The following is a 27,500-nucleotide window of genomic DNA, read 5'->3' as shown; positions in this document are numbered from 1 at the left end:
CAGTGTGTCTGTCTTGGCCATAACTTATTTATCATCATAATTTTGTCGTCAAATTTTCAGCAAACCTTTATTATGAGAATATGGAGAACAAAAATTTTATAATTTTGAAATTTTATACATGGTCTAGGCTTGTGGAAGAGTGAAGACACATAGCAGACCAGAACACAACATAACAAAGGGAACAGCAGGAGAAAGGAGAAACACCAATCGCAGGGTAAAGGGAGAAAGTAGATGGAGACGGACAAACAAGGGATGCAGGTAACGATGAAAGGTAGGGGAGAACGCAAGGGGTAGACAAGATGGATCCACAAGAAAAAAAATTGGGAGGGTGAGGGTGGTTTAATGGGTGTCGAAAAGATCATGGCTTTGGATGGGGGAGTTTGTTCTACAGTTTTTGGAAGTTTGTTCTCTTACTTTATTGCACAGATATGATAATAGCAAATGTTCTGCTGGCCTTCTTAACTTGGTTCCTCTTGGTCGAGTGTCAGAGGATGACCTGAGATGGTGGTGAACAGCTGTCTTGAAGTTGAAGATGACAGAAGAACGAGATCGAAGACAGTGTGGAAGGTCGTTTCACAGGTGGGAAAATAGAGAAATAAATGAGTGGAGGTCAGCAGTGGTTCTGGATTTAGGTAGTTTCACTATGAGGGGGTTCATGGTGGATCACATGCATCCTGCAGATACTTGGAGGGGGACAGAGCACAAAGAGGGCAGAAGGTGCAAGACCAGAAATGAGGTGGAAGACAGACAGAGACCACTGATCTGTCGGCGCTGACAAAGTGATCGGCCCAGAGACTCAGCTACATTGTGAGATTCCAATGATCTTGAAAGCTTTGGTTTCCACGGTTTCCAAGCTGAACAGGTTGCGAGGCTAGCCAAGAGGGTAAAGCAGCACTCCAAGCTATGGATGAAATCCTCGATGATAGGTAAGAGCTCAGGCGTGCCAAGGAAGGACTTTGTACAATGGAGGATGCCCAGTCAGCATGTGGCTTTGGAGGCCAACTTGTGAAACGTGGCTTGCCAAAGAGAGACCATTGCTGAGAGTGAGACCCAAGAGTTTGAATGACTCAACCTCTATAAGAAGGTTGTTGAGAAAGCCGATGAGAGGGTTTGCGTCATGGTCCTTTCGGAATGAGAGAGAGAGGGTGAGTGTGTGGGATTTCTCAGGATTGAAAGACATATTCCAAATGTTTCACCAGTTTGTGATTTTTGTCATAGCCCTGGAATACTCCAGCCTTGACAAAGATAGGAGAAGAAAGGCTTCTGTTGAGAGCCACACATTGGCGAAGGGAGTGGAAGAAGTCAGTAATCCAAGAGTAGAGTTGGCCTTGGATTCCATTTGCAGACAGTTGGGATAGCAAGGTGGGATGCCAAGCTCTCGAAAGCTCGATATACACTAAATGGCCAACTGTGTGTTGACACCTGCTCGTCCAAAATCTCATTCCAAAATCATGAGCATCAATATGGAGTTGGTCCCCATCCCCCCCCCCCCCCCACGCTTTGCTGCTATAGCAGCCTCCACTCTTCTGGGAAGGCTTTCCACTAGATGTTGGAACATTGCTGCAGAGATTTGCTTCCATTCAGCCACAAGAGCATTAGTGAGGTTGGGTACTGATGTTGGAGAATTATGTCTGGATTGCAGTGAGCATTCAAATTCATCACAAAGGTGTTCGATGGGGTTGATATCAGGACTCTGTGCAGGCCAGTCAAGTTCTTCCACACAGATCTAAACAAACCATTTGTGGATGGACCTCACTTTGTGCATGGGGCATTATCATGCTGAAAAAGGAAAGGGCCTTCCGCAAACTGTTGCCACAAAGTTGGAAGCACAGAATCATCCAGAATGTCAGTGTGTGCTGTAGCATTCAGGTTTCCCTTCAATGGAATTATGGGGCCGAGCCCGAACCATGAAAAACAGCCCCAGACCATTCATTATTCCTTCTCCACCAAACTTTACAGTTGGCACTACGCATTCGGGCAGGGAGTGTTCTCCTGGCATCCACCAAATCAAGATTTGTCCGTTGGATTGCCAGATGGTGAAGTTTGATTCATCACTCCAAAGAAGTGATGTTTACACTGCTCCAGAGTGCAATGGCGGTGAGCTTTACACCACTCCAGCCGAAGCTTGGCATTGGTGATCTTAGGCATGTGTACGGCTGCTCGGTCATGGAAACCTATGTCATGAAGCTCTCGACGAAAAGTGCTTGTGCTGACGTTGCTTTCAGAGTCAGTTTGGAACTTGGTAGTGAATGTTGCAACCGACAACAGACAATATTCTCCATGCTACGTGCTTCAGCACTTGGCGGTCCTGTTCTCTGATCTTGTGTGGCCCCTAGACGTTTCCATTTCACAATAACAGCACTTACAGTTTACAGGGGCAGCTCTAGTAGGGCAGATATTTGACGAACTGACTTGTTGGAAAGGTGGCATCTGATTACGGTGCCACATTGAAAGTCAGCAAGCTCTACAATATGGCCAATTCTTCTGCCAATGTTTTTCTCTAGAGATTGCATGGCTGTGTGCTTGATTTTATACACCTGTCAGCAATGGATGTGGCTGAAATAGCTGAATCTACTAATTAGAAGGGGTGTCCGCATACGTTTGACCAGACAGTATATGTACAGAGAGATTGTCCAATCTCATGACTGATATTGAGGACCTCCATCAGTTGGAGGGAGAGTCAAAGTAGCATGTCCAATGTAGAATGACAAGGTCTGAGTCCAAATTGATGATCTGAAATGAGGCTGCTGATGAAATGGAATGACTTTATGTCACCTGCAATGATGTATACATGACATCGCTGATAATTGGAAGCAAACTTTTTTGGATTTTTGTATCTAACCTGGATATGCTGCTTCTGCTCTCCCAACAATGGATGGAGATCCTCAATGCCAGACATTGAATCAGAGCCATCTCCCTAGACATATAGTGTGCCTTCGATACAGTCTGGAACCCTGCCCTGCTCAACAAACTCTCTTCCTATGGAATCCAAGGACATCTACACTCATGCCTCACAGACTTCCTCTCCTTTCGCAGCCAACGTGTGGCCCTAAATGGAGTTCTTTCATCCCCTCTTCCTGTCCAGGCTGGAGTTCCTCAAGATAGCGTTCTGGGCCCTGTTCTTTTTCTGGTTTTCATCAATGATCCCTCCGACTCCCTGGAAAATCCTCTTTATCTCTTTGCTGATGACTCCACCCTCTGCCATACCATCTGTCATCCCTCAGATTGGCAAGCAGCAGCATATTCACTCTCTGCCGATCTGGATAAAACCACAAGCTGGCCCAACACGTGGAAGATGTTTTTATACCCTGACAAATCTCATACTTTCACGATGTCTCTCCAAAACGACCATCTGGAACCCACCCCCACCCCATCTACTTTCTCAACAATCCTCTTGAAGAAGTCCTTTCATTCAAGCTTATGGGTCTCACTATCTGCCATGATCTTTCCAGGTAAAGCCACATTTACAACTTGGCCTCCTCCGTTGTGCAAAGTCCTTCCTTGGCACACCTGACCACATTCAAAGCTTTCACCCGCAACCTGTTGGAGTACTGCTCACCCCTCTGAGCTGGTGCTCCTGCCTCTCACCTTTCTTGGCTTCACGCTGTGGAAACCCAGGCATTTAGGATCATTGGTGTCTCCTGCGATGAGGCTGAGTCTCTGGGCCTCTCACCCTCTCACTGCAGGCAGGTCGGTGGTTTTTCTGTCCTCTACCGTCTCCTCTCTGGACCCCCCCCCCAACCCTTGCTTTGACTGAGACATGTCCTCCACATATTTTCGCAGAACCCTCAAGGTCCGCCAGCAGCCCTCTTCTGGTAAAACTACCAAAATGAAGAATCGCTGCTCACCTTCAATCTTTCATTCCTCTTTTGTCCCACCTTTGGAACAAACTCCCACCCTCTCTTCAACCCACTCTTCCCTCCAGGTATTCAAAACAGCTATTCACCACCATTTCTTATCTTCCCTCATCCAAAACCATGATCATTTCTTCCCCCACTAATCCACCCCCAACCCACCTCGTTCAAATTCCCTGCTTTCTTTCCTGAAAGTCCCTGTCATGTAAGGACCTGTAAGTCCCTGTCGTGTCCATCTTGTTTACCCTGTGTACGCCGCCCCATCCCTCTCCCTTCCGCAGATCTCCTCACGCCTCTGCTCTCCACCGTTTTTTCCTTCCCTCTCCCACCCCCCCCCACCACCTCTTGTCTCCTGCTCCCGTTGTTGCATGTTCTGTGTGTTAGCACTCATATGAGCCTCGACTTTGTATTAACAAAATAAACAAACAGTAATTGGTTTGCAGTTAAGGGGATCCGTTTTTGTACATTTTAATGATGTAGGCTGATTTCCAAGCAGATGGAAGATGACAGGGTGAAAAGGGCAGAGAGAAGAAGAATAAGAGTATCAGAGCAGATATTTTGGACATGTGAGGTGATGCTGTCCAAGCCAGTTGCAGAGTCAGAGTCAAGGGTTGCCAGAAACTTTTTCACCTTCTCAGGTGCTAAAGACGTAATCCAGGAGCCATTGGATATTACTGAGAATGGTGGGTAAAGAAAGAGAGAGACACAACATTTTGAAGCAAACAGAATCGAGGCATTCGGCCTTCTCACGAGCGGAGCCGGCTGTGGTGCCATTTGAAACGAGGGAAGGGATGGAAGGGGAGAATACACCAGTGACTGACTTGATAAGGCACCACCAGGTTTTCAAGGAGGGAGACAAGTATGAAAGCTCAGTCATGAGATTGGACAGATGATGTTTTCTGGCTTTCCTGAGAGTGGACACACTTAATGCGGGCTTTGTGGAATGCTCTGAAATTGCCTTTGGTTGCATTTACCTTTCACGAGGAGGATGCAAGTTGTTTTAAAGCAACAGCCTCACCACAGGATTCAGAGTACCAAGAGCGGGTAGATGGAAAAGACATCCACCCGCTCTTGGTACTGACTTGATTGTTATTGACCACTGTGTTGGCATGATCATGAAAAATGCGAAATAATAAAGTAATTCATCACTGAGTTGGCATGACAGTGAAAAAACGGGAAATAATAAAGTAATTCATCACTGGGTTGACTTGCTCGTGAAGGTCAGGTCAGGTATGGGAGCATGCGCCAGAGAAGCGCCTTGCTGCGTACACTTTCCGCCGGTACTCCAGGGGCCTCCATCTAGCCATCCCACAGACAGATGCCTGGCCCATCCCCATCTCTATGAGATGCTGATCAACCTGCTGCAGCCAGGAGATCAACCTGCAACTGCACGTGGTCGGTCCATTGGCCTCCTCCACTCACGAAGCTCCATCGCTGAGAAGATCTAGTGAACAGGATAAGGTCAGGTATGGGAGCATGTGCCAGAACAGAGCGTCGCTGTGTCCACTTTCCACCGGTACTCCAGGGGCCTCCATCTAGCCATCCCACAGACAGATGCCTGGCCCATCCCCATCTCTATGAGATGCTGATCAACCTGCTGCAGCCAGGAGATCAACCTGCAACTGCACGTGGTCGGTCCATTGGCCTCCTCCACTCACGAAGCTCAATCGCTGAGAAGATCTAGTGAACAGGATAAGGTCAGGTATGGGAGCATGTGCCAGAACAGCGCGTCGCTGTGTCCACTTTCCACCGGTACTCCAGGGGCCTCCGTCTGGCCATCCCCCAGGTCCAAGGTCGGCAACCTGCGGCCCGCGGGCCAAATGTGGCCCGTGAGCTCCTCCCGTGCGGTCCGTGGCGCCTTGTCCGGATTTCCATTAGGTGCGCCCGCCAAACATTTTTCTGAACCGACGGCAAATTTAACATGTGTGGACATATGATTCTTCCACATATATCACAGTCTCTGTACGTCACAATAAATTATTTTCGCTTCGAGTCCACTTAACTTGGTCTTAAATATTTTTTCGTTGTTGTTTCAGATGGCTGAAGGTCTTAAGGTTCAATTTACAATTACATTTATTATCATTGATTTTAGGTGTGTGTTATTTTTTCGGGTTGGGAGGGGGGTGCGGCCCGCGAGGTGGCCCGAACGTGGCCCAGTGGCTCGCGGCCTGGTTTAGGTTGCCGACGCCTACCCCAGGCAGATGCCAGGCCCATCCCCATCTCCTTGAGATGATGGTCAACCGACTGCAACCACGAGGCACGTGGTCAGCCCATTGGCCTCCTCCACTAACGAGACTCCCTCATTGAGAGAATCTGGTGAGCAGCATCAGCATCAGGAAAACGAGCCACATGTCCATACAGCCGCAACTGACGCTCACGCAATATGCAGGTAACAAATCTCATCCGAGTCTCTCTCAGCAACTGCTCGTTGGACACAAAATCCGACCAGCGATAGCGAAGGATTCTCCGAAGAGACCTGGTACCAAAGGAATTCAGTCTCAATCTCAGATCCTTGGTCAGAGTCCAAGTCTCGCATCCATAGAGCAAGACTGGAAGCACCAAGGACCTGAAGACTCGGACTTTCGTCCTCCCACACAGGTACCGGCAGCGCCACACCCCTTGATCCAGTGAATCCATGACTCCCCAGGCCCGACCCAGATGTCTATTGGCATCTGTCTCACAGCTAGCAGAGACATGAATTTCACTGTCAAGGTAAGTGAATCTCTCCACAACTTCAACATCCTCACCACAAACAGAAACAGACAGGACAGCAGTATCCAAGATGTCATTGAAAGCCTGGATCTTAGTTTTGACCCAAGAAACCCGTATTCCCAGCGGCTCTGACTCCTCATTCAGCATATTGAGGGCCCCAAAAAGGATATCTGGAGTCTCCGCAAAGATGACTGCATCATCTGTGAAATCAAGGTCCGAGATCTTTACATTCCCAAACGATGCACCGCAGCTTGATCTCGCCGACATCCTCCCTAGAATCCAGTCCATACAAGTGCTGAAAGTGTGGGGGCCAGTACACACCCCTGACGAACTCCAGTAACAACTGGAAATAAGTCAGAGATGGTACCACCACATTTCACAGCACTCTCAGTACCAGAATAGAGTTCAGACATCAGATCGATCAGTTTTGGTGGCACCCCACGAAGACCAAGAATCCTTCAGAGGGCGTCGCGATTCATTGCATCAAACGCTTTACAGAGATCAACATAGGCTGCAAGCAGCCCATGCTGAAACTCTCGTCTGCGTTCGGTGAGGACTGGAAGAGCAAAGATACGGTCACTCGTTGACCTCTTTGGTGTAAAGCTTGACTGCTCTGGATGCTGGTGCTCAAGCAGATGGTGGTGAACCCTATCAAGGATTATCCGAGCAAAGACCTTGCCCGGCACTGAGACCAGTATCGCCCCTCGGTAGTTGTTGCAATCTTGGCGATCACCCTTCCCTTTCCAGAGAGGCACAACAAGGCCTTTCTTCCAATCAGTTGGGATGATGCCTGTGTTCCAGGCAGATCACAAAACTGCATGCAATGGTACCTATGTACCAAATATGAAACGTGAAAGTTGAAAACTTTGGGAGTTAGAGTGCGGACAGGAACGGACGGACGGACGGACGGACAGACGGACGGACGGATGACCGGTATCACATAATACACCCCGATATATATATATATATATATATATATATATATATATATATATATATATATATATATATATATATATATATATATATATATATATATATATATATATATATATATATATATATATATTGGGCGTATAAAAAGGGGAAATGATGAAGTAATTCATCACTGGGTTGGCATGATAGTGAAAAAGGGAAATAATCAAGTAATTCATCATTGGGTTGGCATGATAGTGAAAAAGGGAAATAATCAAGTTATTCATCACTGGGTTGGCATCATCATGAAAAAGGGAAATAATCAAGTCATTCACCACTGGGTGGCATGATAATGAAAAAGGGGATATAATTAAGTAATTCATCACTGGGTTGGCATGATCATGAAAAAGGGAAATAATCAAGTAATTCATCACTGGGTTGGCATGATAGTGAAAAAGGGAAATAATCAAGTAATTCATCACTGGGTTGGCATCATAGTGAAAAAGGGAAATAATCAAGTAATTCATCACTGGGTTGGCATCATAGTGAAAAAGTGAAATAATCAAGTAATTCATCACTGGGTTGGCATGATAGTGAAAAAGGGAAATAATCAAGTCATTCATCACTGGGTTGGCATGATAGTGAAAAAGGGAAATAATCAAGTAATTCATCACTGGGTTGGCATGATAGTGAAAAAGGGAAATAATCAAGTAATTCATCACTGGGTTGGCATCATCGTGAAAAAGGGAAATAATCAAGTCATTCATCACTGGGTTGGCATGATCGCGAAAAAGGGAAATAATCAAGTAATTCATCACTGGGTTGGCATGATAGTGAAAAAGGGAAATAATCAAGTAATTCATCACTGGGTTGGCATGATAGTGAAAAAGGGAAATAATCAAGTAATTCATCACTGGGTTGGCATGATAGTGAAAAAGGGAAATAATCAAGTAATTCATCATTGGGTTGGCATGAAAGTGAAAAAGGGAAATAATCAAGTCATTCATCACTGGGTTAGCATGATCGTGAAAAAGGGAAATAATTAAGTAATTCATCACTGGGTTGGCATGATAGTGAAAAAGGGGACATAATTATGTAATTCACCACTGGGTGGCATGATAATGAAAAAGGGGATATAATTAAGTAATTCATCACTGGGTGGCATGATAGTGAAAAAGGGGAAATAATTTAGTAATTCACCACTGGGTGGCATGATAATGTACCCATTTGAACCCTTGACTGGAGATGCTGAGGAAAAAAAAGAAATTCGATAAAAATAAAAATAAAATAATTTTTAAAAATCGACAAAAAACACTACATATTGCTTTTGAGTGTTATCAAATTTTCACTGACGTCTACGAATGTGGTTCTTCTACTTGCGATTTCTGTACAAGTTCTTCCACAGGCCCTTGGCTAATGCAAAAGCAAAAGCTATCTTTCACATCTTTAACATGAATAATTCATTGTCAAATATCCAGCATTCCTGATATTAAACCATGATACAACATTTTGTTACATTCGTTTTACCTTATCATAGCATAACAATTGTATAAAAGTACCATGAGGGCCATGCCATAGAGGTCAGTGCTGAACGAGGCAGCTGTTGCTGAGGCATTGGGAACAGAATTTGTACACGTGTCAGCAATCCGGATGCGACTCACAGGCAACCCAAGACAGCGCCCAGCGACCTGAGTAGTTGGATAAGGAAAGGATGAAAGGAATCCTGGTTATCCACTAGCTCACAAGCTGTATTGTTATAATGCAGACCTGCAATCGACTTACGTAAAAAAACATCCACGTATTCTAAGCTTTGGGGTTGACCTGAGGAAGTAAACAAGGTGCACCTAATATCTGATACTCCAGTGGTGGCAAGACTCCACCACAAGGGTAGTTCCTAAGTAAAACGTGATGCACATTGCATTCAAGTCTACCATTGCTTTTGATTATTCGTCTCGCCCCGAAGGAGATGCGAGTCCATTGCAATGGCCGTGTGTGTGTGTGTGTGTGTGTGTGTGTGTGTGTGTGTGTGTGTGTGTGTGTGTGTGGGGGTGTGGGTGTGTGTGTGTGTGTGTGTGTGTGTGTGTGTGTGTGTGTGTGTGTGTGTGTGTGTGGTGTCCACATCTATATATTTTCATATTAAAAATTGCTTTTCTCTGCAAACGCTTGTCTGATTGAAAGACTTAAAACATAGGAGGGACTCCCCATGGAGAATATGTTATTGTTAACGCTGAAGTGATGGGTCACATGGCGTAGCAGCAATATTGAATTACAGGATAAAAAATTTGGCCATAATTTTTTCCGAAACTGCTCAACGAAAAAAATTGAAACTTGGCATATGTCATCAAATCCCCATGGGGTATATAGGGTGATCACGATGATGTAATCAGTGAAGTGGTATTCCAGCCATAATTGGTTGAAATGTTTTTCTGAAAAATCTGAAACTTCTAATATCTGATCTATGACAGGATGTGAGCAAATTAAATTTATTACGTTCATAACCCATGCCAAGTAACTGTGACATAATAGCTGGAACTCTTTCCTCAAATCATCGATGATACAAGTATATGGGCCATAACAGCAGTGTGTTCAGTTAACGAGGGGATTTTTTTGTTCAGAATAAACGCGGAAGGTGAGACGATGCACTCTACGAGTGTCGTTCCATTTATTTTTTGTTTCACTTTCTTCAACTTGGTACTTGTTAAGGGGGGGGGGGGGTAGTGTCCAGGGTTTGGCAAGGGTTTAAAAAAGAGAAAACGGATGCAACACTTGCAGTTTTATCAAAAGGGAGTTTGCGAAATTGCACATGGTGAATCATTAATTAAACAAGAAGAAGACGTCATGCAGAGCACACCACTTGAAAAATCCATAAAACAAATTTGACCTCAAAAATAATTGGTGGTTGAATTCAATGACCAAATATGTAACTCCTCTTGAAATTTCAAGTGAATCAGATGAAAATTGACAATTTTAGAATTTGGCCGATGTTGACCTTTTGGCCAGCATGGACCTACAAAAGAATTGGTGGTTGAATTCAGTGACCTGCAATACATACCCTCTTCAAATTTTAAGTCAATCGGAAAAAAATTGAGGATTTTAGAATCACCAACTTCGTTGTTGACTTTGGGATTATGTTTTCCTTTTCGACTATGTTGACCTCAAAAATAATTGGCTGGTTGAATTTAGTGAATTGAAATATAAATCCTCTTCAAATTTCAAATCAATCGGATGAATTTTAGGATTTTAGAAATCTCACCAAAGTTGTTTACCTTTGGCCTATGTTGACCTTTTGACTTTTTGACCTCAAAAGCAATAGGCTTCTTTCTTATGACAAACTCTACCATGTGGTGAAGTTTCATGAAGATCGGTTGAAAATTGTGACCTGTAGGTGACAAACAGGCAGACAAACAGACAAACAGACAGACAATAACAAAATCGAAAAACCAATATACTTGAAAAATCTTCGATTTTGCAAGTAAAAATTAGCACCATTTACCTGAATCATCTTGGTATGGAGTCCTTGTCCCATTTCTATTCCTCCATGGGCCAAAAGGACTGATCCATCAGTGTAAATGTGAACAAGAGCACCACCCTAAATTTAACACAAAAAGTACAATGATTCCTTAAGATGAGGAATACCCAGTCTGGGATTCAGCCGATAAGTCGAGAGAGGTGCACTTTTTAACGTGCTTAACAGTAGAATGTGTCGATGATAAATGGGATTTCTGGGACACCCATTCAAATGAATAAGGAAAAAGGGAAAAACTTTCTGACTCAAGCCCCAAAAGCTCAGAATAGGAGACTGATTTTCTTCCCACCTATCCACTTCCCTCCCAGACAAGCAAATGTAAAATTGAGACTAACTGATGAAAGAACTTCTTCCCCTCAACATAATCACAGTCCTTGTATATTTTCATTCCACTCAAAGAGCGAACCAACGCATATTTGCCAATGTTCTACTTTAAGGAATAACTTAGTTTTCTTATAACATTCATTTCCATCGAGTATATTCACTTTATCTCTATAAGCATGAAAGAAAGGGAAGTTCACTATCCCTCGTTCGGTTCTGTAAAATGGGGAAGTGCCTTTAAGAGCACAGTCGTGCTGTGAAAATGAGGAAGTATGCTGTGCCCATGTCTCTCATGGTTATATCTTAAATCATGAGAACACTAACAGAACAAAGTTTCGCTGAAAGCAAGCAAAAACAGCTTTTAAACACAAGTTTTCTCAAAATAATTCAAAGCAAGCTGTTTCATTTCCGTGTTAAAATGAGTCAGTCTGGAGTCAGCCAAGCTGCCTCGCCCGAACCAAGCCCAAAAAATTCCGAAGTCATTTCCTATGTGGGGCGCACCCTGAAAAACCCTTTGTTGTGTAATCTCCCATGACATCATCAACAGGAGGCCATTTATTGCTTCGTATGCTCGGGCTTCGTATTTATTGCTCGGCTTCGTATTTATTGCTCGGGCTTCGCATGTTTTGTTTAGAGAATGGATTGTGCAGATAATTTCTCCGACCTTGCGGAACAATCGTTTTCACAAGATGACAGGTGAGATCCTTAACCCATTTCATTATTTGTTGTTTTATACAGAATTATATCACAATACAACCAATAATTATTGTGTGTCTTTTTCTAACAGGTTGCCCCAATAAGAACATCGATGATAACTGATCTAGAACAGGAGGCCTTTGAATTACACAATGAGTGGCTAAAAATGAATGACTTCCTTGAAGACATTCGATCATTCAGAAGAGAATTGAATGACATTTTTGTTGGCTGGAAAAAAATTCTCTCACGTCCTCTAACTTTGAATGAGTCAAGTCAAAGGTGAGAAATTATCTCTCTGTCCCTCTGTGTGTCTTTATGTCTTTATCTCTGCCTCCGTGTGTGTATATGTGTGTGTGTGTGTTTGTGTGTGTGTGTGTTTGTGTGTGTGTGTATGTGTGTGTGTGTGTGTGTGTGTGTGTGTGTGTGTGTGTGTGTGTGTGTGTGTGTGTGTGTGTATGAGGCGCCGCGAGGAGGAGTGATGTAAGGGACACATCGGCCATTTTGGAGTTAATGCCATATAGCACTATTTTAACCCTTCCCTTATCATCCGAGCCTATCATCATCATATCATTAAAAAATGTCGCTTACATCACTCCTCCTCGCGGGGCCTCATATGGGTGTGCGTGTGTGTGTGTGTGTGTGTGTGTGTGTGTGTGTGTGTGTGTGCGTGCGTGCGTGCGTGCGCGTCTCTGACTCATTATTATTATTTTTTATTTTTCAGTTTAAACACCTGTCTGGATGAACCAAACACAAAACTTAATCTTCTGGAGGAATCTGACACGACACTCATCTTCTGGAGGTAAATGTTATATTTATTATTTTATCAATACCATAATATAATCATCTTTATATACCCGAATTGTTCTTCACTCTTTGTTTTGAACAGAATATGATGATCAAGTTTCAAAACCAAAACAAACCATCAGACTGCTGCAAAAGATTTTGTTCAATGTTATTACTTTTGTTTCATGAGAAAATGCTTTCCTTATATATATATATTTGATTTTGAATTAAAAGAAAAGAATAAAGGAGATGTAAAGTGGGGTGGGGGGTGGGGGGGGGGTTGGGGTGGGGGGGGGGTAGGTGCGCTCCCCCAACGACCCACCACCCCCTCATCTCTTTCCCCTCCCCTCCCGGTGTGTGTGTGGGGAAGGGTGTGGGGTAGGATGAGGGGGTGGTGGATCAAAGGTGGGGGAGCACAGGGGGATTGGGCTTGTGTGGGTGGGTGGGACTTGTGTGGGTGGAGCTTGTGTTGGTGGGGCTTGTGTGGGTGGGTGGAGCTAGTGTGGGTGGAGCTTGTGTTGGTGGGGCTTGTGTGGGTGGGTGGAGCTTGTGTGGATGTGGCTTGTGTGGGTGGCGCAATTTTTTTAAATTAAATAATCATGTTGTGTGTGGGAACTAATAAACTAATCACTAATTATGCGGATATGATGGATGTGGATGTAGCTTATTAGACCATGTGGAGGGACTCGCTATTACCTTCAGAAAATGATTTTCGTTGTGCAGATCACCAATCTGGATGAAATTTGGCATACTTAAAGAATTTTAGACGCTGAGTCCAAATCCACTTGTTTCCACGTCGAGGATGTGACACAATTGGTCATTTTTGGCAATTAAAGATACACCGAACATTAAAGCACGATTTTGACACAGAAATGAAGAATCAAGGAGAGACTGATATGTACATCAAAGAAAACTCTTGTGAGGTCTTAAAATGATACAATATGTTATACAGAGTTATATATTATCAAAGAAAACCCTATTCACTGTTATTAAAGATCTTTATAATTAAAGGTCGTAAACCGAAGCAGTTACATATTTTTACTGGCCGAAAACGTCTGGACCAACCAGACAGTCCTTCGAGTTGACCAAGGCAACTTTTTGCTAAAAAGGCAGCCACACTGGCTATTAAAGGTAGTTACATTGACTAATAAAGGCAGTTACAGCGCCTATTAAAGACAGTTACATTGGCTATTACGGATTAAATCAAAGACAAAGACAGTGCGCGACTCAGCCTGATGAAAAGTAGAACTGCCACAAGAAGATTACTGTCTTAGAACTCCAGTATTTCTTGCTCTGAAGCGGTTGCTGAACTAGGCTCTTGACTGCTGTTATCACAAAACTCAAGTCCACTATTGCATGCTAACCAATCTGAATACTACTGTGTAGTAGATCACCACAGCAAAAGCAGTGTGACACCCACATTCACAGTTCGCCGTCGGAATCATCGTCAGTTCTGCTTTCATCATCCATAAGTTCCTTTTCTGCACGGGTCTGTTCATCGTTGGCGCAGTTTTGACACCCACAGCACTCTGCGCAGGACAGTCCTTTTGACCGGCAAGAACACTGGTTGGTCTCGCATTTTGTCTTCTTGCAATTACATTTCGTCGCCTCTAACAGTTCCTTCGGCGCTGGTGGTTTGTTCAGCCAGTGAACAATCCGTGCTCCATTGCGTTCCATCCATCCGTGAAATGTAGGAGAAGGGGCTTCTATAAACCTCTCAGTCACGCGGTGGTGGATCGCAGACTGATAGTTCACTATTTTGCAATGCAGCATCAGAGCGTCGCTTGTAGGCAGCAACTTCTGTTCTCCCAGCGACTGGCTGCAGAATAGCTTGCAGAAAGCCTCATCCACACTCTTCATGCTCGGCTGATTGTACATGGTGCAGACGAATTGTTCCAGGTTGTGAATGATATTCTGATCTGGCGTGAATTCTCGACCAATGCTCCCGAAACAGGTGATGAGATGGGGACCCTTCATCATCAAGTCAAATGGCCTTGTTTTGCCCTTACCATGGAAAGCACTGGTGGTATCACTTCCCGTGAAATTGTGCAAACCTATCAACGCATCGCAGACAGAACTTTCCAGGGCATTACTCAGCTTCCTAATGTCAACGACGATAATGTCCTTGGGACTTCCTGTGACCAGATGGAAATTTCGCGCCAGAATCGACTTTGAGTGAGCCAACGCCAACAGAAACACATCGGTGTCGAAACTCTCTATGCGCACCGACTCTACTTTCTGTCCCGCGTGAGAGGCATGTAGCAGGAGCTTCATGTCAGCCTCCTCATGGTCACAGTCAAGTTCAGGTACTGACGACACAATTATGACACCATTCGACGCCTTGATTTTCTCACATTTGCCGGCATGACTGACGTACAACAGCATGTCACCCAGTTTTGATGGAGAGATGTTTCTCGTCCACGATTCGACGATGAACTCTATCAACGCCTTCTTGTTGGCTCCGCTCAGGAGATAATTGGCCCACTTTTTTGGAAGGGCTTGATCACGTCTGTAGATGGCTCGTACCTGAAGATCGCCCGCCCTGCCTGCTCGTCTGGCGTGCTCCAGGCACTTGATGCCGATACTTGGGTCAGTATCAAACACCACGTCCAGTCTCGAAGATTGGTTATGTCGTGCTTTGGCCACTACGATGTTCAGCACCATCTCTTCCAGTTTGCCGAAAGTGTTATGCAGTGAACCAGCCTTTATCGCCTGAATAACGGCCATTCCATCCACAATTGTTGCACCTTGGATAGGCCGAGCGTCCACACGGCAATCGGGCCACAGTTTCAGTATATGGTTGCGGAGTTTGGCTTTGTCCGTCTTAGCAATCGAACCATCACCGGATGCCAGCGTGAAAGATATGTTCGCCAGTGGGTATGCGAGCAGATCGTGGAGTGTTACATTGCTTTACTCACCAATCAACAGCAGTCGTGTGAAAAGACGACGTTCATTCGCAATTTCAACCTTCGGCGTCTGCCGGGGGGAGTCGCCGACTTGCCTCGCGCCTTCAAGAAAGTTGCCAATTTGGCCTTCGAAATCGGACTGAAGAATGGGACCTCACCCGAGAAAAGCCGATCACACATGAATTGCACAACAGCATTCTCTCCCTTGACATACGCGTTCAAGTCCGTGGAAGTGGCTGGCGGTGCGATGACACCTGAACTAATATTGACGAGTTCAAGGTGAGCGCCGGAGAAAGGGTTAATCATTTGTAGTACTGTGTCCATCACTTGTACCACCACTGCTTCGTTCTTCTTCGAGCTCAACACATCCAAATCCTTTCGCGTTTGGGGCTCGTTGTGGATACCCGCCATGGACTCACATTTCCTTGCGATTTCCGCACGTGCTGGTTGGGACAGGATCCACTTCTTCACAGCTGTGCTTTTCTGAGTGTAACCAATGATACCTCCACTGGTCTTGCTGTCCCTACTTAAAGTCTGCTCTCTGATCCGATCACACGCAACACTACTAAATCCATAACGAGTATGCCGTTGGGCAGTCCATTTGCCGTCCATGAACGCTTGATAGGTGTCTGGGTGGGAGTGCTCTTACCCGGCCATTTCCAGCCAGTAAACGGGTACGTACCTTGCATAGTTTAGGTGATCGTAAGCAAAGTACCAAGGCATTGACGCTGTCGTGATCGCAAGTTGTTTCGGCCAGTTCGAAGTACGAGTTGCCCGTATAAGCTCTAGTGCTAGCTCCACCATTTCCAAGTAGGGCCATGTCATGTCCACACTTTGGTCTTTGTTCAGGTCATCCCTCATCATGCGTGCTCCCGAGAAAAGAACATGTAAATTGAGGTCTGAGTCACCCTGCTGTGGACACTGGCTGGCTTCATCCTCTGTAGTTGACTCTGTTTCTGTTGTGGAGCTACTGTCTACAACAGCAGCCTGAGCAATGGAACCAATATCAATGTCCTTCATGTACACCACTTCGCTCTCAGACATTTTTGGTGGACGATAGAAAATCATGTCTGGGTACCGTTCCTGCAGTCTTTTCTTCAGTCTTCTTGCCTGGTAGTTGGCCTTATCCTGACCTTCGCATACTCTGAGTAAGTCATTGAACATCTCACACAACTTCTTCATATGTATAGATTGCTTTCCATCAATGAGTCTTACCTGGATTACTTTATCACAGAAAATGTCAAATGTTGAGTCATAGTTCACTTTCTGAGTTTGGAGTTTACTTTCACTCTGTCTGTGGTATATGTCATTCACATACTCATAATCACATTTATGGTGATAACAAACTGCCAGCGCCACACAGTCTTTATCCTTTATAGTTGTCATTATTCTCACATCACGTTCATCTCTCCTCTGCTCAGCAGTTTCCCTCAGCTTTCCTCCATCCTGTGTTTCTGCCAGGGACAACTGATCACGTTGAGATTTTCCTTTGACACGGATGAATTTGTCTTTTTTCTGGCATATCACACAAATTCTTGGCAGTACACCAGCTGATTTGCCAGCTACCCTTTCTACAGAGGTTCTGAGGGTTTTTCTATGTATTTTGTGGTATGAGTGCCCCTCTTCTTCTCGTCCGCCCACCACCTCACTGGCTCTAGCAGAAACTGCAGTAGTGCTGGCTTCTGATTTCCTTTTCCTGGCTTCAGTGCGTTTTATATGATCCTTGTTACAAAACGACGCATAGCAGAACCGGTGACAGCCAGCATCCGCAGGAGGATCAGTCAGTCATTGGCAGCAGTTTCATAATTTGATCAGCCAGCAAACAGCATTTGTTGATAGTTTCACTATCCGTGGCGTCGCATCAAGCCTTCGCACACTCACATACCTTACGCCAGCTCTTATCCGTGAATTGCGTCACTTTCTCATCTTCCTCCCCGCCCAAGTGTGAAACAACGCATATTTGGTTGTTGAAAGACCAAAAATCACTCGAAATCACCAGACAACCATGGGTGCCGCCATCTTGATTTGTTGTTTCCTGGTCGTTTCCTCCGCCATTACATGCATGCCACGCCCACTTCACGGCAGTAATTTCAAATGGTAATAACTGTCGGTATGTCAACTTGTGCATATGGAAACACGGAATTTCAATGGTGTGTTCTCATGAATGTACAGGGTGAATTTCGTTTAGATTGGTGATCTGCACAACGAAACTGAATGAACTGACCCACCTCCACATGACCTATTATGGGTGGGGCTTGTGTGGATGTGCCTTTTGTGGGCGGGGGGGGTGGGGTTTGTGTGGGCGGAGTCAAAAAGGGGCGGAGTCAAAAATAATTCAATTTATCTTTGTCTTTTGTAATGCCTGTGAATAAAATGAACCTAAAATCTCTTCCCCCTTTAAATCACATAATTTGTAAGTGCAAGGGTTTTTTTTCAATTTATCTTTGTCTTTTGCAATTCCTGTGAATAAAATGAACCTAAAATCTCTTCCCCCTTTAAATCACATAATTTGTAAGTCCAAGAAACTGTACATCAACAATTATAAAAAGTTCATTTGTCCATCGCTTGATACAACATTTTGCAAAATGAGATTTCCACCTATATATTCTTACTATATCACCAACTTTGAACTGAGGCTTTCTGACATTAATCTCTTTTTCATATTTTAATTTTGTAAATGTTTCTGATGGCTTCGTTTTCGTTGACGTATGAATCGTGTCGTTGTACTTATCGACAATGTCCTGAATTAAAGATAACCATTGTTGAGAACCGAGTTGAGTGAATTTTTTTATAGTCTCTCTTATAAAGTGTGATTAAAATGCTCAATAACAACCGCTTTTACTTCATTAAAGGTGCTGTATAATATGATGTTATTTTAAAGAAAATTCATAAATGTTTTGTTGTAGAACTCTGTACCCACATCAGTAAACAATTTTTAGGTAGCACTGATCATCTTGTTCACGATGAACCGATCAACTTTTTCTCTCAAGGTTGGATTTTGTATCAGAGACAAATTATACAACATTTCTCTATCGGCTTCATGTTTTTCTTCCAACGTTGTGGTATTCCCATAATCAATGTCATGCCTCATGCACACTTTATCAACTCTATTGATGGGTTTGCTCCACGGTTTAGGATCGTCAGCTTCATCTAATCTTTCATTCAAGTTTGTTCCTGGACCACAGAAAGAATACCCTGGTATTCCAGTTGTAAATATACTTCCTGATAAAAACTTTTGGAAATCTCCCCCTTGTTTGTGTTTGGTGATGAATTCACTCTTTTTTGAGACACACACCGAACATGCACCTTTTTGTATAACCCTATTATTTTTACTTTTGACATACGAGATATTTTTTACTTTTGGTTTTCTTTTTACATTTGAGACAATAACTCATTTATTTTTGTGAAAAATTCCTACAGAGTGTGAAAACCTTTTTAGTTTTGAACATGCACATTTGAATCTTAATTATTAAAACAAGTGAAATCCTTCAATACAGCATGTGTGGTGAAGCAAATGAGTACACTAATGTTAAAATATGCAATTTATGCTTTTTCAGTTGAAAAACAATTAAAAAGCGTACTTAATATTTGAAATGTAAAAATCTTGTTATTATTGTGATAAGCACCTTTATATATAACAGAAGGAATGAAATCGTTCGATACAGCGTGGCAGGGGGCCGCAAAAGAATGATGTAAAATAAGAATAACTTTGCTTTCAACGTTCGGCGCGAAATGCGATGGTGGGCGGAAATGACGTCTTTCGTTCGTTCGTACATGAGAGGGGAGCGTTTCTTGGTTTTTTCCATCAAGCAATAAATTTAATGGTTTCATATATATAACACATTAGTTTCACAAATTTCCATTGAAATACTCAGGTATTTCCATCAATTGTCGCCATTTCCGTCTAGGTTACGCACTACCATCTACCGGACGGCCGTCATTGGCTGTCTTGAGGAACGTGGGGGGGGGGGGTGGGACACCGGAGACGTGGTAGACACCGGGGACATTTCAAACTCGGTGCAATTGTATACAGCGCACATGCTGTAACAAGGAATCCTTAGAAACGTCTTCACTCTTTCCTCCATTTATTTGAGAAAAAAAAATGTAAAACTTTAATCAAAGTCAATTACACCAACATCATCAATAATATAATCTTTTCCTTCTTTCTCTTCCTCATCTCCACTTTCTCGATTAAATCTTCTCCCTGAAACCGATGTTAATAGTCTTGACGCATATATTTCTAATTGACTTGCCAATTCCTTGTTTTCCTCCTCGGTGCGTTGAGATTTATTTATTTTCTGCAATACCTTTGATCTTTTTATAATCTCACTGGTTTCCATATTTTTATATTTAGTTATTCTCTCTCTTTCCTCCCTCTCCTCCCTCTCCTCCTTCTCTCTCTTCTCAGTTTCTTCAAATCCATCCTCATCCCTTACTATCCCTGAACCACCTTCACCCCAGAGAATATCATATATATATATATATATATATATATATATATATATATATATATATATATATATATATATATATATATATATATATTCATCTGGATTACTTGATATTCCTGCATCCAAAATATTTTTTTTTACAAGAGGAAACCAATAAAATTTCTTCTGATTTTCAAAAAGAGCCTTGTGTTTTCTTAACTATAAAATTCTTTCATTAATTAACATTTTAGTTGTATCCAAAGTTGTTGGTTTATTATCAGTATAAAACCAATCTTTTATTGAAAATACCTCATTCTTATGTTGTCGAACATATTTATTAAAATACCGAAAACCCTTTTCTTGAAAGGTATGCTTGGACACAGAAATGATAATTTTCTTGAAGCCTTCTTGCTGTCATTTATGTATTAGAAATATATGACAGATGAATATAATGACAGGAAATACCTTCCCATATTCCCATAGTTAAATCAGTTTATATTTCCTAACTTATCATATATAATCCTGTTCTTTGTGTTTTCATGATATAAACTAGGGAAAAACCATTCTTGATGTTATCCTTATTAAATTCTTTTATTTGTTGTTTGCTAATCGTGCTTCCACAAAACTCACTCTTGGCAACAAGTGGATAATATTCTTCCTTACAAGACTGATTTAATTGTTCCAGGTCTTCTTGGTTAATTTTAAATGACCAATTATACCCAAAATCATTCATATAATATCCCCATTGTTCTATTCTCAGACAAATGATTGACTCTTCTTGATAAAATTTTATTTTAATGGGAATTGTGAATTCTGTATGACCCGGAGATAAAATCAACACTTCTGTATCTTTGGAAAACACAGCCGTTTTATTTGAGGATATATATTGTAATAAATCACTTAATCTCACCAAGTCATTTGCATCAGTCGGGCTTGGATAATTTGTTAAATTATATTCATTTTTCATATTAATATTTTTTGCAATACTATATTTCTGTCGTTCAGCCTGTGCCTTTGAGTAATAATTTGAGAAATCAATATGAATTTTTCATTTCTTACAATATTTGAGAAGTTCTAAATTTGATGTTGTATTCTTTCCAAATTCTTGAAACCACTCATCAATGCTCATTCATTTATTAGAATGATATAATCCATTACCCCTTTTAGTTAATTTTACACCTGCTTGTGCGATAGAAGAAAGCATATCTCCAACGCACAATCTCGTTTTATCAGGCAGACTTTCAAGTTTTTCAGCAAACTCTACAATGACACCACTTCCACTAATTTGTTTCTCCAACTATTTGTTATGTCTTTCCAATTCTTTTTGAGCCCAGAGTTGAGCCTTCCTTTCATTGGCAGTTTTCACCACTGCTGAAATACCACCCGTCAAATGCTCAGCCGCACTTAAACCAGCAAATAAAGGAAGTAGAAATGGGAGAAAACCTGCACTTGTCTCTCTTATTGAATATTTCTTCAACATTGGTTTTAACATTTTAATTTTAAGTGAGCCAGTATTGTTCAAGATTTTAACCTGTTCCCTTGTGATCAAAACATCAATTCTTACTGCTCCTTTTCTCTGAATTGTATTAATGTTAATCGTACAAGGCTTTTGATTTTGAATACAAGATGATCGTTAATGAAGATTGATTTGATTAAAATACACCCCAGTTGGCACTTTACCACTCATTTATTTATCAAAAAAATTAGGTGAGACAAATCATAACACCATTATCTGAATTAATCTGTAATTCTGTTTCTTCTAAAAGCAAACAATATGGATCACCTTCTTCACTCTCTCCTCTTTCAATGTATAGGGAAGTATCCACTCGATTAGACTTTACTGATTGCTTTTGAGCACTCAGGTCAATCACAGAGATTGTATACAGACTTTTAAATGATGTCATATCCAAAATGTCTTCTTTATTTCCATTGCTTTCACACGCCTTTTGGAAAGACTTGTAAGCTTCAGCATAATCATTTTTTCCCCAATTAATTTCCAATCTATCTTGTGGATAAAATGATCCATCTTGAGAAACGCGAAGTTGTTTCACCTCAGCATTATCACTCAATGCATTATTCTTATCAGTGGCAGCATCACCATCTGGTTTTTAAAAAATGAGCCACAGATATCGTGGCTGTACGTCCAGAACACCGATTTGCATATTTTGATATTTTATATATCAACGCATTTTTCCACATGTAAGTGGTTGGGTTCAGTTTAACGTGTTGGCATCTTCTTTTAAGGTATGATATATTGAGTGGTTTCTTTGAGTTAAGTCTTCAATTCAACATCTCTTCTTTTTAAGATTAGGAGTATATTCACGAACAAGCCAACGAATTTCATCAATTCGAAATTTAATCTGAGCAGCAAAAGCATTAGCCACACCAGAAAGCAATCTATTTTCATTATCATTCCTTTGCAGTTGAAATCTAATTTTAAGACCATACAGAACTTTATCATGATCACAAAATCCAAATATACCTTGAGGAGGAACTGCCACAGTAAAACTATTACCTGCTTTTGTATCATCATGATACATTCCTTTCCTTTGATTATATCCAGGGTCTGTGTTTGTTCCCGTTGCCATATCAGGAATAAAACCTTTGACAGCTCCCTTTCCCATTTAATCACTAAATGAATATAGTGTAAATTTCATCATTTCAGATGTCGCAGAGACAAAATCATCCGCTTCAACTTCTTGTGTTCCAAAATACAAACAAACACGATCAAACATTTTCCAGAATAAATCATTCAGGAGTGTAGCGTTTGTGGTATTCGCAGCCTTAGTGAATGTAAATTTACACAACAAGAAACCTTCAGCAAGATTCAAATAAGTTTGTTGATTATTTATTTCAAAACTTTTTGTTCCATTTGCATTCCAATCTATTCCAGTTATGGCATATACCTTGAAGTAGTCTTCTTTTTTAGTGGAGTTTGAGATGACAATGGTATCACCCAAATCATAGATACTATCATATCTATCTATCCATACTTGTATTTATTTAAGAAAAAAGATGTTAAAACTTTTGAAACCCTGACCAAAGTATTTGAATTATTTTCTGTCGTTCTTGGGGAGACAACTGAGTTTTGCCATTCTTAATTTCATTTATTGCTTGCAATTTATGAGATTCCTTTTGGGCATCTTTTAAACTCTTTATAGCACCTGCTACATTTCCCACAGCAGAAGCAGTTGAACCAATTAGGTCTTTATGTTTAAGAATAGTTGAACCTATACCCATGACAGTATCAATTATCCCATCTCCTTTTTTTCTAAATTTATGTCTGACACCCCTTTGTCTCTGAGGTTTATAGTATCCTCTATCAAGATACATACCTTCACCCTTGTAGTATGGGGAAAGGAACATCGCATCCCCTGTAATTATTTTATATTTTCCCAACTCCTGTTTCCTCACAATAACCATCATATTTAATTCTTGGAAAACCACGTCGGTGAATTGTGATGGATATAATTTCTCCATTTTCAGAAATCATGCGATTATCTTGGTCGGTTATCATAAACTTTACTCTGTATATGGTTTTTCCTGAAACGGGAAGACAAATGAGATTTTTGGGTTCCATATTGAATTTATAACCAATTGGGGTTGAGTATGCAATGAATGAAAATATTGTATTTGTTCTTATTCCATCATTATAAGCGTCATCAATCAAATCATAGTGAATTAATACCGAATTTATGCCTGAGGATATTTGAATGACATTATCACTGTAAAACGTCCCATTAGTTTCAATATTTTTTGAGGAGAAACCCAATAACTCTCTAAATGAATTATTATCAATTGTGAAATCAACCTTGTCGTTATTTTTAAGTTTAATCGATGATTTTGAGGTGTGTTTTTGAATATCTATAACAATATCTTTTGGGTCATCACCCTGTTCTTTCATAAGGAGAGCAATTTCGGAAGATATTTGAGAAATCTCATATGCTCCGGGTGAAACTGTTATCGTTTTGTATCCACTTCCCGGATTATAACTAAACTTGTCATTTTTCTCGGTGATATTAGAGAAGGCATTATAAGTTTCCATGGACAATAAAGACGCCTCATATTCTTTTGTTGCGTCAAGTTGTCGTGGGTATGGGAATGAAGATATGTGGTCGCTTGTTGTGAAATGAAAACTAAGGATTGTGCTTCTCATCTTATTTAATATGGAATAAAATGTCTTTGCATTGACATTTATTAATTATTTTCACGATCATCAACTGGTCTAAAATGGCTGATGCTTCATTAAAACAATCAGAAAGCGGATACTTACTCCATAACAACAATAACAGTCCATTAACTAATTGTGATGGGTCATTTGGAAGAAAACTAACACCTGAACCAAGGCTACTTTAAGTCTGAATAATGTGCTTCTCCTTCTCATTCTTCCTACTTTTACCAGATCGACTAACCCTATAATTAAGAGACTCCAGCAGATCTATATACACTCTATCGTCCTTATTTTTCATTCCAATCAGGTCAGGTATGGGAGCATGTGCCAGAACAGCGCGTCGCTGCGTCCACTTTCCGCCGGTACTCCAGGGGCCTCCGTCTGGCCATCCCCCAGGCAGATGCCAGGCCCATCCCCATCTACTTGAGATGATGGTCAACCTGTTGCAACCATGAGGCATGTGGTCGGCCCACTGGCCTCCTCCACTCATGAGACTCCCTCGCTGAGAGAATCTGGTGAGCAGGATCAGCGTCAGGAAAACGAACCACATGTCCATACAGCCGCAACTGACGCTCACGGACTATGCAGGTAACAAATCTCATCCGAGTCTCTCTCAGCAACCGCTCGTTGGACACAAAATCCGACCAGCGATAGCCAAGGATTCTCCGAAGAGACCTGGTACCAAAGGAATTAAGTCTCCGTCTCAGATCCTTGGTCCGAGTCCAAGTCTCGCACCCATAGAGCAAGACTGGAAGTACCAAGGACCTGAAGACTCGGACTTTAGTCCTCCCGCACAGGTACCGGCAGCGCCACACCCCATGATCCAGTGAATCCATGACTCCCCAGGCCCGACCCAGACGTCTATTGACCTCTGACTCGCAGCCAGCAGAGACATGAATATCACTGCCAAGGTAAGTGAATCTCTCCACGACCTCAACATCCTCACCACAAACAGACACAGACAGGACAGCAGCTTCCAAGATGCCACCGAAAGCCTGGATCTTAGTTTTGACCCAAGAAACCCGTAATCCCAACGGCTCCGACTCCTCATTCAGCACCTCGAGGGCCCCCAAGAGGATGTCTAAAGTCTCCTCAAAGATGACTGCATCATCTGCAAAATCAAGGTCCAAGATCTTCACATTCCCAAACGATGCACCGCAACTTGATCTCTCCGACATCCTCCCTAAAATTCAGTCCATACAAGTGCTGAAAAGTGTGGGGGCCAGTACACACCCCTGACGAACTCCAGTAACAACTGGAAATAAGTCAGAGATGGTACCACCACACTTCACAGCACTCTCAGTACCAGAATAGAGTTCAGACATCAGATCGATCAGTTTTGGTGGCACCCCACGAAGACCAAGAATCCTCCAGAGGACATCCAGATTCACTGAATCGAACGCTTTACAGAGGTCAACATAGGCTGCAAGCAGCCCCTGCCGAAACTCTCATCTGCGTTCGGTGAGGACACGAAGTGCAAGGATACGGTCAGTCGTTGACCTCTTTGGTGGAAAGCCTGACTGCTCTGGACGCTGGTGCTCAAGCAGATGGTGGCGAACCCTATCAAGAATTATCCGAGCAAAGACCTTGCCCGGCACTGAGAGCAGCGTCACCCCTCGGTAGTTGGTGCAGTCTTGGCGATCACCCTTCCCTTTCCAGAGAGGGACAACAAGGCCCCTCTTCCAGTCAGTTGGGATGATGCCTGTGTTCCAGGCAGAGCACAAAACTGCATGCAACGACACGAGTGCAGCATTTCCACCAGCCTTGAGAAGTTCGGCATGGATGCCACAGATCCCTGGAGCTTTGCCCCGTTTCAACTGGTTCACCGCAGCCCGTGTTTCCACAAGCGAAGGTGGACCACAGTTGATTCGAGGGTCAGCAACAGGGATTGTAACACCCTTGACATCCAACTCGACAGCTGGGGGATCAGCCTGGTACAACCGCTCAAAGTAACCGGCCCAGCGGGCCTTCACTTCAGACTCCTCTGTCAAGAGCCTACCACTCTCTGCTCGAACTGCTCCGAGGGATGGGCTTGGATGAACGTAATGCACGGATTTCCCTGTAAGCGGGACGAGAATCACCTGTCCACAGGTGATGCTCTACCCCCTCACAGATTCCTCGCACATAGGCTTCCTTGTCCACCCTCAGTGCACGTACAGTTTTACGCCTCAGCTCCCTGAACAGCTCAGCTCTGCCATTCAGCCTGGCCCTGCGACTCTGGTCAATGGTATCCAGTGTCCCTTGAGAGACAAAAATCTTCTTTGCCCTGCGGTGAGCTCCAAGGCATCCACCGGCAACATCAAGGACGGTGGTCTTGAAGGCGCTCCACAACTCTTCAGGACCCCCCAAAGCACCCAGACCCCCCAAGTGTCCACTCAGCCTGTTTGCAAACTCCTCAGCTACTCTCTCATCCCTGAGCTTGGCAACATCCAGCCTAGGCTGGATTCTCCAGGATTTAAGGTGCAGCTTTAGAGTTGCTACAACAAGCCTGTGGTCAGTATTGAGGAACTGAGCACTCCGGTAGACCCTGCAGTTCTGGATCATCCTCCAACGACCGTCAATGAGGACATGGTCATTCTCTTTTGCCACACCGCCAGCGTTGGAATACCAAGTCCAGCGATGAGCTTGTGGGCGCTGAAACCATGAACCAGCCACCCTAAGTCCATGACTTCTTGCAAAGTCAAGGAACTTAGTGCTATTCTGGTTCATAGTTCCTGACCCATGGGGACCAACACACACCTCATAACCATCCCTATCAGTTCCAGTCGATGCATTGAAATCCCCCAAGACTAGAAGTGAATCTCGTCTGGGGCACTGATCAACCACAGACTCGAGTGTGGCGTAGAATGCATCCTTCAAGGTGAGATCGCTCGCCTCAGTCGGAGCATAAACAGAGACCAGGGAAATGACACCTAAGGAGTGACGAATCCTTAATCTCATAATACGCTCGTTGACCGCTGTTACCTCAATTATCATTGGGGTCAGCTTATTGGACACAGCTACAGCAACTCCTTGGGTATGGTAACCATCAGAGCGACCAGACCAATAGTAGGTGTAACCACCCACCATTATCTCACTGCAATCCGGTCTCCGAACCTCAGAGAGAGCTGCAATCCCGATGTCCAAACGCTTGAGCTCAGATGATAACAGATCCAGGTGATCATCCTCTCTTAGGGATAGGACATT

The 27,500-nt window shown here is 42.9% G+C and overlaps 1 protein-coding gene across 5 annotated transcripts in view; it reads right to left on the bottom strand.

The window, feature by feature from the left end:
* The window catches only part of LOC147025695 (xanthine dehydrogenase/oxidase-like), a 400,539-nt gene that overhangs the window by 88,458 nt on the left and 284,581 nt on the right, over window positions 1-27,500 (bottom strand). For all 5 annotated transcript variants that reach the window (XR_015057977.1, XM_085880369.1, XM_085880370.1 and 2 more), the window contains 2 exons: window positions 10,975-11,070; window positions 9,041-9,169 (listed from right to left, as the gene is read on the bottom strand). Coding sequence is in view for 4 of the 5 variants with exons in the window: in XM_085880369.1 (XP_085736495.1) it covers window positions 9,041-9,169; window positions 10,975-11,070 (225 nt within the window). In the remaining variant the exon portion in view is untranslated. The remainder of the gene's footprint in view (window positions 1-9,040; window positions 9,170-10,974; window positions 11,071-27,500) is intronic.

Source organism: Eptatretus burgeri, chromosome 5 (assembly GCF_056783735.1).
Source record: "Eptatretus burgeri isolate ZD-2024b chromosome 5, Ebu_testis_v1, whole genome shotgun sequence".
Taxonomy (NCBI): Eukaryota; Metazoa; Chordata; class Myxini; order Myxiniformes; family Myxinidae; genus Eptatretus; species Eptatretus burgeri.
Note: the sequence above shows the minus strand (reverse complement) of the source record. Positions and strands in the feature narration are given on the sequence as shown.